General features: G+C 42.5%; 1 protein-coding gene across 1 annotated transcript in view; it reads left to right on the top strand.

Moving 5' to 3' along the window:
• The window catches only part of LOC121928964 (complement receptor type 1-like), a 27,586-nt gene extending 15,755 nt beyond the window's left edge, over positions 1-11,831 (top strand). The window contains exons 7-9 of the mRNA XM_042464293.1: positions 240-422; positions 8,576-8,614; positions 11,779-11,831. Of these exons, the coding sequence (XP_042320227.1) occupies positions 240-422; positions 8,576-8,614; positions 11,779-11,831 (275 nt within the window). The remainder of the gene's footprint in view (positions 1-239; positions 423-8,575; positions 8,615-11,778) is intronic.
• The last annotated feature ends 1,541 nt before the right edge of the window (positions 11,832-13,372 follow it).

Raw genomic sequence — 13,372 nt, 5'->3', positions numbered from 1 at the left:
TACATACATTGTTCCAGGTACTGATTGGGAAGAAACACTTTCTTCAGTGTTTTTCTTATTTGGCCATTGCTCAGGCCCCACCTCGTCTGTGTAGTTTTTCTAAAGAAAAGAAGGCATGGTTGATTGTATTTCATTATGGCTGCAAAAGATTTATTTTTAGTGGTACAGTACTTACATACATTGTTCCAGGTACTGATTGGGAAGAAACACTTTCTTCAGTGTTTTTCTTCTCTTTCCAGTGGTCGAGTGTAGCAGACCACAAATTCAAAATGGAAAGCTGACAACTGGAATTCAGCCTTCTTACCCTTATGAGCATGTTCTGCAGTTTGTTTGTGATTCTGGCTACACTATGGTGGGAAATGAGTCTGTAAAATGTGGGGCTGACAGCATGTGGCACCCTGAACTTCCAACATGTGTCAAGGGTAGGTGTTTTACTATACATACAGGTTGAATTTCCATATCCAAAATGCTTGGGACCAGAAGTGTTTTGCAATTTAGAGTATTTGCAAACACATAATGAGATGGGACCCGGGTCTAAACATAAAATTCATTTATGTTTCATATACATTTTAGATACATAGCTTGAAGGTAATTTTGTAATATTTTAAATTATATTGTGATTGAAACAAAGTTTATGCACACTGAACCATCAGAAAGCAAAGGTGTCGCTATCTCAGGCATCTATGAAAAAAGTTTTGGTTTTTGGAATATTTTGGATGTCAGAATTCTGGATAGGGAAGACTCAACCTGTACATACCTTTTAGAAATCTTATGTAGTGCTTTGATACTGAACGGCCTATTTCTACAAAGCTAAACAAATCACATTCCCTTTTTTTTTAATGTATGGCCAGATATTTTCATTTAAAATATTCTTTTTTTTAAAAAAAGGAAATGAAAAAAATTGAAGTGACCTTTGGTTTTCCTACTGGGCTGAGGACTCCCCCAATATAATAGAGAATAGTTTCCCCATCTTCACTAAGAAAGTACCATTTTCAAGGCTTAACAAATGGATGTGTTAGGGAGAACAGCTGGAGAAGTGCAAATAAATGGTCTTGAAGAGCACCTGGTGCCTGCCAGCTACATTTCATTCATTTGTGGTTTAAATGCTTAAACACATAATCCTCAGGTTTGGGAAGGCAAAACATTTTCTTTGGAATAAATACCATGGTGCTCTGTAGCCACGTTGGCATTCTGTAACTTTGCATCCCATTTTTCCTTCTATTTTAGCTAACATAAATTAGCGTGGGAAACAAAATTAGGATCACAATCATGAGTGCATTCTGACCACAATCTGCTTTCTTTTCAAAGGCAGACCACCATGCCATAACAAAAACTGCATATTATGCTCCCCTTATTCTGAATGAGGTGTGATGTGCAAAAGACAAGCGAATGTTCCCACACACCCGGAGGACCAGTCACACAAGTCACTGATGCTCTTTTAGTGTAGACCAGTTAAATTTCAATATTAGGTAACCTGTTCTACTCTAGTCTAAAGATGCATGTGTTTAAATTCATTTTTATGGGTAAGTACTATGAAGAAGGAGCATTCTTCTGCCTTTAGTAGCACATAAGATTAAAAATATAGTAAGTCAACTTTACAACAAATGTGTCTATAAATCTTGGCTCCAGTTTTTGACCAGCAAATCCACATTCTTGCTATTTCTGTCATTTTTAAGAACAGTAAATTTCTAGCACAGAAATTTGGAAGTGTGGGATTGTACCCAGAAAAATAGAAGTCTGAAAAAAATTTCATGAAGAGGGAGTCCAGTGCTTTTCACTGTGAGATTCAATATCAAAAAAGGTTATGAAAAAATGAAGATACTGCAAAATATATGCACTCTTGTTCAGTGTGTATAATTGGTTTGTGGTAGATGAAGTAAAAGAATACTAAAATTATCAATAAATTAAACATTTTTTTTAAAAAAATAGCAATTTAAAATGAAAATAATTAACAAAATAATAGGTTATTGCTGCCAGAGTGGATAGCATTTGTTAGCAGTATCACTTGTTAGAAAATGCATGTTAAAAGAAATACGTTTCCAGCATTTAGTGCTTTTCTTAGAAAAGAGAAGATGCAGTTCCAAAGAAAAGGTAGAGTCACAGTGAAGACTCAGTTGAAATCTTCCAGATAATTAAATAAGGGCTGTGGCATTATCCAGATAGCTTTGTCTTTTGATCTTAATAGACAAGTGGGACCAGAGGTAAATTTAATTTTTATACCACATTTGGCCATGCAGACTGGGCATGATGGAAGGTTTAGCCCAAAAGTAACTGCTCCAAGGTTGGAGCAGGACAATCTTAGAAACTGAGTTCTTTCACTGGTTCTGCATTGTTTACGGCTTGATAATTGATTGATGAAAATTTGGTATAGTAACACAGTGATGGCCAGTGCAGTTCTTTCAATAAGAGGGTATGTGCATGCAGAAGACACCTCCAGTGAACAGCCTAACCAGTGCATTCTGCATGAGCTGCATCCTTCAGAGTAGCCTTAAGGACATCCTCACATAGAACATGTTGCAATAATCCAAAGAAAGGGTCCCAATTTAGGTGTCACTGGCCTGTTACAGACTGCCAAAATAAAGCTGCTTCAGGTCTCTTTGGAGGTATGCTATTTAAATGATGCATGGGTCCTAAGAGTCTGGAGGTCGCGCCAAAGCCACACTCCATTCGTAAGCACTTGAGTGCAGCTTTGGTGCAGCTTCCAGATTCTTAGGATACATCCATCATTTAAACAGCATACCTCCAAAGAGACCCGAAGCAGCTTTATTTTGGCAGTCTGTAACAGGCCACAGTGATCAAATTATCCCTACTCAGGACAGGTAGCTAGTGTCCCAGGCAGTGCTGGTAAAAAGCACTCCTGCCCCTAAGCCCAGGGACCCACTTGGGCTTATGATGACATAGATGCAGGGCTTGGAATCTTATTTGTAAAAGTTAACTGCCTAGAAGTAACAGTACTTTTATTTTACAAAGCATTTTACTTTTAACTATCAAAAGTAGCCGAAAATCTCCCCCCAATGTCCTCCGATTACTTCCATGTTTTGAAAGAAATAAGTAAGTGTTGCTCCACACAACAAAATTAATATGTATGTCATCTGTTTGTTGTTATTGTTGTATGCCTCAAAGTCATTTTTTACTTATGGCGACCCTAAGACCAACTTGTTATAGGGTTTTCTTGGCAAGATTTGTTCAGAGGGGGTTTGCCATTGCCATCCTCTTGAAGCTGAGAGAGTGTGATTTGCCCAAGATCACCCTGTGGATTTTCATGCCCAAGTGGGAATTTGAACCCTAGTCTCCAGAGCTGTAGTCCAATACTCAAACCACTAGGCCACACTGGCCCTGTGTTAACCTGTTACAAGGTTTTAAAAAAAAACTTGGTTGAAGACTGTTGTTGTCAATTGCTCTCAAGTTGGCTTCAACGTGTGGCATCCCTAAGAATGAGATGTTAGGAAATGACATGTATGTGACCACAAGATAGAGCTGTAGCAAAACTTATTACAGTTCCAGTGGCAGTTGACACTTGCATTATGGAATGTTGATGCTGTCAGTCCTTCTGAGAGAGTGTGTCAGTTATGACAGTTGGTGTAAGAGTAACTGTCTCTCTGTTTTGTTGTTATGGTTGTTTGGTTGGCAAAGTATTTTATTTATTAAAGTAACTTATTTATTAAAGCCCTCGTGTAGAGTGACGGCTTGAAGTGCTCTCGTTGTTATTTCTCAAGCTGGGAGCTCAAGGCCGTTTGCGGTGGTGAAGGAATATTTTCCTTCTTGGCCTGAATACCTTAAATAATAATAAAATAATAAAAGTTTTATTTCTAGCCCGCCTTTCCAGAGATCAAGGCGGGTTACAGTGGTGAATTTTACAATCCAACAACACACAATTACAATAAAAACATTAATCACAAAATCACAAATACGCAGTATAAAAATGACTATAACAATAACAATTCCAAGCTAGCCGGATGTGATATCAATATAACGACAGGTGAGGGGGACCTTTGCAGACATCTCTTCAGATTCCTTTTCCCTGGCGTCCTGTCGACATGGTTCAACTCTGCAGGTGGTCGTGGTGGACATTGCATGTCTTTCCACACCCAAACAAGGGTTATGGGCCCAGTAGCTGCATGAACAACGCTAAAGAAGCTGTGGAAGATCTAGTTCTGCAATTGGTGAGCTGTGTTTGGTTTACTAGAGGACTGAAGAGAAAAGTCTGTCGTTATCAGTTTGTTTTTGGAAACTTATTCTTGTTTGGCAGCCAGCCCAGTCTGTTATCAGTATCGGAGTGTTTGTTTGCAGCTGTTTAAGTCGAAGACTCATTGCAAACATGGAAGCGGCTGTCAAGTTTGAGAAACTGTCTGAGAAGAATTATGCTTCATGGAAAATTTATATGCAAACTTTACTGGTAAAGCAGGACTTATGAGAGTATGTAAAGAAACAGCCAGATCCTACTGATGAAGACCAGCTAGATGGTGATGAAAAAGGTAGAGCAACAATTGTTTTAGCTATAGAGCCAAGCCAGCTAAATCATATTAGAAATAAGAGGTCAGTGTTTGACATTTGGAAAGCTCTTGCGGCTGTTAGCCAACCAGCTGGAGCCTTGTCTAAAATGCTGTGCAGCAGAAGGCTATATTGTTGTAAACAGCAGGTAGGCGAATCCATGATTATACACTTAAAAAGGATGCAAGAAAACTTTGCAGAGTGCAGCGAGCGTGGCATCCAGATTGAGGAAACCCAGAAGGCCCATATACTACTTAGTAATTTAAGCAGTGACTGGGAGTTTTTGATGTGCAATCTCCAGGGAGTAGCCGAAGCTGATTGAACTGTGGACCTTGTGGCATCCAGAATACTGGAAGAAATTCAGAAGAGAGACTTTGAGGAGAGATTCAAGGGTGCAACTAGCTGGAGGCGACAACAAACCAACCAACCTATGTCCTTGCCTGAAGAGGGGAGTGCTGCTGTTTGCAGGATACGGAAATGTTTTTCCTGTGGGGAGACCAGACATTTTATAAAGAACTGTCCAAAAGTCTCTGCAGCAAAGAAAGGACAAAACTCACAAAAGAAAAGGAAAGATAAGCCTCTCGGTGGGAGGGGGTTTGCTACAGCTGTGGACGGAGTTGTAAGTGAGAAGAAAGATCAGTCTGTATAGATTTTGGACAGTGGGTGTTCTCACCACATGACCCCTAATAGGAAAAACTACAGCACCCTAAGTCAGCACCAGTGGACACTGTGGTATTTGCAAATGGTGAATCTGACTGTGTAGAGGTACAAGGGTCTGTATTAATCCCAGGTTTAAAAAAAGGTATTTCATAATTTTTTGTGTGCATCAAAGTTGCAAAATAACCTTGTAAGTGTGGCATCTCTTACTGATGATGGATATAAAATCCTTTTCAGAAAAAAATGAGGGGATTATATCCAAGGAAGGAGCAATGTGTGGTAAAGCCTTAAAGAAAAATCACACTTACCACATGGTGGAACAAGTGCAGTGTGGGAAGGTAACAAACAAACCACTGCATGATGGGTATGCTCATTACTTCCATAGAGTTATGGGCCACATAAACTTTAAGGGTTTGAAAAATCTAGAAAAGATTTGCCCAGAGTTCAGAGTCGAGGGCTGTAATAGTTACCTTGACTGTGCTGTGTGCAAAAAGGTCAAAGTCAAGGCTTACCCTGTGGCGAAGGTGAGTAAATGCATTACCCAGAGGCCTTTTCAAGTGGTACATGCAGACTTATCAGGGCCACATCAAGTAAAGAGTTTAGGGGGATGCAAGTTTACCCTACTAATTGTAGACAGGCATACCCGATTTACATTTGTGATGATGCTCAAAACCAAAAGTGAGGCTGCTGATATGATCAAAAGATGGGTTAATTCTGTTGAAAGGGAGTTTCCCTACAAGGTTGGCCCTATTGTGACAGACAGAAGTGGGGAATTTCTTTGTAATAACTTGTAGCAGTGGTTTGGGCAGAAAGGAATCCAACACAAAACTACAAATCCCGGATGTCCTGTGGAAGATGGTTTGGCTGAACGCAGGATTGGTATGTTAAATCAAATAAGGGATTGTATGTTGGAAGATTCTGGAGCACCAGCAAATTTGTGGGGAGAAGCCACAAGAACTGCTTGTCACATTATGAACAGGTCATGGTGCAGTGTGATAAATCAAACTCCTTATTTTTTGTTGTATGATAGAGCACCAAACCAAAAGTACTTAAGGACTTTTGGACAATTTGCCTCAGTGTACATTCCACCTCAATTTAGGAAAAAGAATGAGCCCAAAAGCCAAAGATTGCATTTTGTGGGCTATGAAGGGAATAAGTAAAGGTTCCTAATGGATGGGAACAGGATTTTGTATTCCAGGAGTGCTAGTTTTGAGACCCATGCTGGCTGGGAAAAATTTCATTTAAATCAACATGTTTTTGTAAAACATTGTGACAGATAAGAACAATGGAAATGGAGGGGTACATATATCCAGAGATGTGAGTGATAAACAAACAAGCACTTCCGAAGACACACAAACACATACTGAGACTCCAAAGAAAGAGACTGTAAAGAAAGAACAGGTTGAGGCTCAGGAGCAAGACACTCAGGCCAGTGTTAGTGGCAGTGACACTGAGGGTGGTCCGGGAACGTTCCTGATTCTTATGAGGTCTCAGAAGGGCAAGTTTTTTGTAGTGAAGCAGGCACAGGCCTCTTCAGTAATAGCACTCAGGAAATCTGTGGACACTCAAGAAAAAACTCAGGGGGACATGCACTGAGCAGGAGGGGTGGAAAAGAGCCAGAGATCAGGGGTATGAGGCAGAGAATAGTCAGGATGTGTTTGATGGTTTAGCCAGGCCTGGAGGGCAAAATAAGTTAAAGAATGATAGCACCAGGGAAGCCAGAGCCAAGTGTGTCACTGGCATGGGCTATCAAGGAATAAGAGAAGGTTTGTATATTACAGCCAAGGATCAGGAGAGGGTCAGGCTGGAACAAGGAAAGGTGGCACAGAGATCCAGAGAGAGGTTAGCTGGACACCAGACAGGATCCCAAGGCAAGAGGATCTGGAGTGACAGAAACCAGGACAGAGGTTTCAAGGTGTGCCAGTGAGAGCCAGATGCTGGAGCTTGAAAGGTGTGGAGTCAGAGCTGGGTGGATTGAGACACAGATCCACAGCATCTAGGACAGCAGCAGATAGAGAGTCAGGGACTGATCTGACAACCAGTTGTTCTGGGGGTTTCATCAGCTGGAGGTCAGAAAGGCAGAGTTGAACTTCACCTGGGACAACAGATGCAGAGGTTGCTGCATTGCCTGGTGGTAAGAGTTCTGGACAGTGGGCTAGACAGTTGGCAGAAAGTCTAGGGGAACACTGTGGCACTACAACTGGTGTGAACAGGAGTTCACAGGTATGCTGGAGGCATGGCAGAATTTTAGACTCCGGAGATGTAGGACTTAGTAGTTTGTGGGGTGATACCAAGAGTCAGAAGGCTTGTGCAGAATAGGCTGCAGCATGTTGGTTCTGGGGACAACATGACAAACTTTGCACATCGCAGACACCTGTGAGATGCCACACGTGGGTGGCTAGCAGGGATGGTACACACACACAATCAAGACTACATCAGAGGGAAATGTTAGGAAATGACATGTATGTGACCACAAGATAGAGCTGTAGCGGAACTTATTACAATTCCAGTGGCAGTTGACACTTGCATTATGGAATGTTGATGCTGTCAGTGTTCTTCTGAGAGAGTGTGTCAGTTATAACAGTTGGTGTAAGAGTAACTGCCTCTCTGTTTTGTTGTTATGGTTGTTTGGTTGGCAAAGTATTTTATTTATTAAAGTAACTTTATTATTAAAGCCCTCGTGTAGAGTGACGGCTTGAAGTGCTCTTGTCATTATTTCTCAAGCCGGGAGCTTAAGGCCGTTTGCAGTGGTGAAGGAATATTTTCCTTCTTGGCCTGAATACCTTTGCAAACATCTCTTCAGATTCCTTCTCCCTGGCGTCCTGTCGACATGGTTCAACTCTGCAGGTGGTCACAGTGGACATAGCGCGTCTTTCCACGCCCCAACATGAGAGACCTCCAAGTTACCCTGTAGTCATTAAGCCTGCTCAGCTCTTCCAACTCAGGGCTATGGCACTACCATATTAATATGTAGTTTACATTGATTCTTGTAATTCTGAGTTATCTTGGTAGATTTTTAACGTGGATAAATAAGTGAGTGGGTAAAGAGATCTATAAGTGAACAGAGTATGGTTCTACAGTTCCACTAAGCTTCACAGCACTCTAGAATTAAATCATTGCTCAGTTTTGAATCAAGATGGCTTTTCCATAATCCCATCATTGCTAGAGAATGTTTCCTTTTCTGAGCCATGTAAGGTACATCAGCTGCAATTTGAACCAAGCCAAATTCCATGAATATGTCTGGTAATTAAGAATTTAGAAACATTTTCACCTTGCAAAGACAGTGTCCCATGAGAAACCATTTTGTGTGAATCTCTTATGAATGGTGGTTTATATGGGTTCCCCTGACTCTTGAATGTTAAAAGAAGTATTTCATGCATTGCCAGCCAGCATCTGAAAACCAGTACTTTTCTCTTGTTACAACCAGAAACGCCAACCACAGAAGAAACCATTACCAAGGAACCTGGTAAGCAATTACGTTTGATTCTTATGTTGATGGGGGTTTTTAATGGAAATTCTGTACAGGTCTGTCTCAGTTAAGAGGGGTAGATATACAGTCAGCCCTCATTATACACGGATTTGCCATGTGTGGATTTGAGCGTACCCCCATGGCCCATGCCGCCATTGGGGACAAAAGTCCTTCTCCCCTCCTCTTTCCCCCCTCCTTCCTAACATCCCTCCCTTCCCTTCTTCCAACCTACCTACCTACCTTCCCTCCCTGCTTACCTGTTCGGTTGCCGCGCCGCCACTGCCGCCTCCTCATCTTCGCTGCCGCTGTGGGAAAGGCTGGGTGGTTCTCTTGAAGGCCTCTGGTGCTGTTGCTCTGCCTCCTCGCCGTTGCGGAAGGGCCAGGTGGCGAGGAGACGAAGGACCAGCTCCAGAGGCCTTCAAGGCCTCCACCTCGCTGCCTCGATCTCCACCACCGCTGCCAAAAGGCCTCCAGGCTGCACCCGGCCCTTTTGTGAGGGTGGCAGCGGCGAGGAGGATGAAACTTGACCTCGTCCTCCTCGCCGCCGCTGCAGAAGGGCTGGGTACAGCCTAGAGGCCTCTTGGCCTCCAAGAGCATTACCCGGTATTTCCCGCAGTGGCAGCGAAGACGAGGAGGCGGCGGTGGCGCGGCGACCGAGCAGGTAAGCAGGGAGGGTTAGGGAAGTTAGGAAGGAGGGGGGAAAGAGGAGGAGAGAAGAGGGACTTTTGTCCCCAGTGGCAGCGCACATGCATGCGCACCGCCATTGGATAGACTGGGACTTGAGCGTACATGGATTTTGGCATACGCGGGGGGTTCTGGAATGGATCCCCCGCGTAGACCAAGGGCCGACTGTATTACCTCTTTAACAGAAAATTTGATACCAGAGGCAGAAATAACATGGAAGAATAGGGATAGGTTTCCACATAACAAAAAGGAAGGGCAGTTCAGTATGTTTCAGCAAACTTTTTACTCAAAATAATATGTATGTCTGAAACAAGCAAAACAGGTCAGGTAAGCCTCAGATAAGTAAACAAAAACATGTTGAACCTTCCGGAGTTCATATAATAATAATAATTATGATGATGATGGATGGATGATGATGATTAATGATGTTTATTTTATAGCCCGCTTTTCCAAAGGATCAAAGCGGGTTTACAACAAGGGTACTAAACAATGACAATTTACAAACATATCTACATTATAAAATCACATAACAATACATCAATTTTAAAAACAAGAGAAACGATTACAAACATTAAAATACCACAACATAACTAGTTTTAAAAAGTGTTAAGTGAAGGGGGGGAGAGCCAGTCAACAACACCTGGGGGAAAACCTGTTGGAAGAGATAGGTCTTCAGCTTCTTCTGAACAGGTCAAGGTGATACAGTTATGCCTGTACTGTCCTTCACTAGAAATTCCAGTGCTGTTTACACCTGCTTATGTAATTTTTGTGCTTTACTACTTACATTAAAACTATTGCTTGGGTGAATAATGTCTTGAGCATAGTTGTAGATACCGTATGTTGTGAGATGACAGTGCTTTCTACAAATCTAGATCTTTAGACTTTCTATTATAGTTGGCTCGATGGGCAGGAGCATGCAGTGCTTAGCAAAGGCTTCTTGGTAGTGATAGTTAAGAAGCCTTGCAAAAAGGACACTATGATGGGGTGTTGGAAATGGGAAAAGCTGCATACATTAAAGCTGCAGGTCTCTTGCAGATTTGTTTGCTGGTACGAAAGTAAGATTGAAATGCTTGTAGTGCTGAAGTGATACAGGGTCGTGGTAAAGGAAACTAATGTATACAGTGTGCCCGCGTTATAGGCAAGCGCGCTATATGCGGCTTTTGAGCTCACGTGCAAAGCTGCATAGAGCTGTGTGGGAGTGTGCGGGTGCAAGTCCCATTCAAAGAATGGTGGTGTGCGCCTGTGGCGCATGTGTGCACCACTGCACCGCTGAGTGCACGAGCCCCATTAACTTGAATGGGCTCGAGCATACGTGCAATTTGGCTTACGCGGGGGGTTCCGGAACAGATCACCCACGTAAGCCAAGAGCGCACTGTATAATACTTTGGGAAATATTGATGTGTCATTAATATGAATTATGTAAAGGAAATTGTTTCTATATTATCTAGTACTGGCTTCCCTAGGACGGAATGGCAAGGTACAGTTCATAGACTGCACACATACACATGGACCTTTTTAAATGCACTCAGATATTCCCTTCACACAAAATTAGGTATTCTATGCTAGAATCCTTACACAAGCAATGTTTTTATATTTAGCCAGATGTGAGGGGCCTGAAATAGTTTCTGCTGAGAAAGAAAAATAATTGAAACGTACAGTGTTTTGTATGGTACCCTCTCTGGAATGTTTGGCACTTTGCCTCTTAATACAATTTGAAGTAGATACTAGTTGCCCACTCTGCCATAGGAAATTTCCCCTTAGTGTCTGCTCAGTGCTACTTTGGTGGCAGGTATGTGTTTTTGTTTTTTAAGTTTAACATAGCCTGGCAACATTTTGTAGAGCAAAGTGTAGGGCAGGGCCTTTGGTTTTCAGTCTATCCAGACGATGTGCCTTTTTTAAAGGCTCTTACGTTTGAGAAGTAGCAGGAAGTCACAGGTAGGCAAGAGGATGAGAGCACGGGAAACTTAAGACTGGAAAACCTCCACCCAATTTTCTTGTTTATTATGACTCCAGTTTATTAACAACACAGGAAGTAGGTTTTGAATGAACAGGTAGAGGAGGGCATTTGATGCTTTGTAACAAACTGAGGAGCCCATTGCTTGGTCAAATGTAATCTACAGATTGCTTTATAGACCTAAAAAGTGGTTCTTAATGCTGGACAATTCATGTTGACACTTCCTATGGCAAATAAAAAAATAATGAATGGTGGGAAATTATATGATAGAAAGGCTTGTGTTTTTTATTTTCTTTATACACTTTTCTATCCTCCTTTTACATTCCCCCCCCCTTTTTTTTGGTTCCTTTTATTTGAGTGTTCTAGTTCCATTTGGATTTGTCTGACTCAGCAAACTTTGGTCTTTTTTTCCACATAGAAACTTCAGTTTCCCTTTCAATTTGTTTTTTAAATGTTATACCATTTTTTCATGATCTCAAAATGATGTGTGTTGTATGTTTTTTTATAACTTTCTTTCTAACAGGAGCCACACAGACTCCAGGTGAAACAGTCCTACAGATGACTCAGGTAAGATGAAAGGTGGGCAGCAAATCAAGAATCTTGTTTCGGTTTGCATTCCTCATAGGCAAGACATTAGGGCTATTGGGGTTCAGTTCATTTTCAGAATCTCAGGTTTGTCTTGGAACTTCTGCATACTATGAAATTGTAAACATGCTCATCATACCATCTGGATAAATAACAGGTTGGCTTGCTGTAATCCATAGACTTCTAGTGCCCTTCTAGATTTAAGCTTGGTTCTGTAAAGTGTTTTCCCCTCAAAAAACTACCGCCCTTATACTGATTTGCCTAGTGTCCTATGTAGATGTGTATAGGCTTGAACTGTTGATTTTTATTTTTTACTTTTTTTGTTCAGTTCAGTATGCATGTAGAGGTATCACAGAGTTTTCCTTGGCCTCAAAGGAAGCAAAAAAATCTCTCCTGCAGATGAGTCTCTCTTTCTCAAGTTGTGCATGCCTGCTAAACTTGTACAGACAATTAATGAATGCTGTGCTCATTGGTTTTTTCCTGTTAACAAGAAGCCCTTTTTAAAAGGGATATAAAATTCAGCAAATTACTTATTTTTCAGATGAAAGTTGACCATTATCTTAAAACAAAACCTCACACACAGACGAGACTGAAGTAAATCTGAATTCTCATATTTTTTTGGTACAATAAAGTCAATGCATTGGTTCCAATGTGAGAGATTACCAATTTTCCAGCATACAAGACTATTTCTGACCCTCTAAAAACGGTCAAAGTGCGGGGGGCCATCTTGTACGCCGGTATAGAGCACTTACTCTGTTTGTCCTGCCCAGCTTCCAAAGGTGCCTCCCTGGCTGCCGGCTTCCAAGCCCTCCGGAGCCCTTGGAAGCCGGCGTTTGTGGGCATCAGGCCCACCTAAACTTGGCCTTTAGTAGGTCAGGGCACTGCCTGCATGCAAGGCAGCTTTGAAGGCCTCAGCAAAGCCTGGGGTAAAATAAAAATAAAAAAGAGAGAGAGAGGGGGAGGAGGGAGGAGATAGCAGAGAGAGAGAGAGAGGGGGGAGATAGAGGAGAAGGAAATAGAGAGGGGGGGGAGATAGAGAGAGGGAAAGAAGAGAAGAGAGAGGAGAGGGAGGGAGGAGAAGAGAGAGAGGTAGAGGGAAGAGCAGAGAGAGAAATGAGAGCGGTGGGGCTCTGCTCGAGCGCGTTCTATTTTGAGTTAGAAAGGGAGGGAAATCCAACGAGAGGGCGGGCGCTCTAGCGGGCCTCTCGCGAAGCCCTCGGCGGCTGGTGGCCTAGCGCAGCTCCGTTGCTCTCTCGGTAGCTCCTTCTGGCGCGACCGCCCACCTACCCACAGACCGTCGTTAGCCTCTCTATCTCTTCGCGCCTCCTGTGTTCTGTCGATCTCGCACGAGGTGGAGCGAGAAAAGGGTAGAGAAAGCGAAGGGGAGAGAGAAAGAGGATAGAGAGCGAAATATCTTGGGAGGGCTATCGCGCTCAGGGATGGCTAAGATAGCGATAGAGCGCCCTAGCGAGGCCTGATTGAGCTAGAGACCGCGCGTTAGAGCGCGACCATAAGGTATCGACAGCGTGTCA

This window comes from Sceloporus undulatus, chromosome 4 (assembly GCF_019175285.1).
Source record: "Sceloporus undulatus isolate JIND9_A2432 ecotype Alabama chromosome 4, SceUnd_v1.1, whole genome shotgun sequence".
In the NCBI taxonomy this organism is placed as follows: Eukaryota; Metazoa; Chordata; class Lepidosauria; order Squamata; family Phrynosomatidae; genus Sceloporus; species Sceloporus undulatus.
Note: the sequence above shows the minus strand (reverse complement) of the source record. Positions and strands in the feature narration are given on the sequence as shown.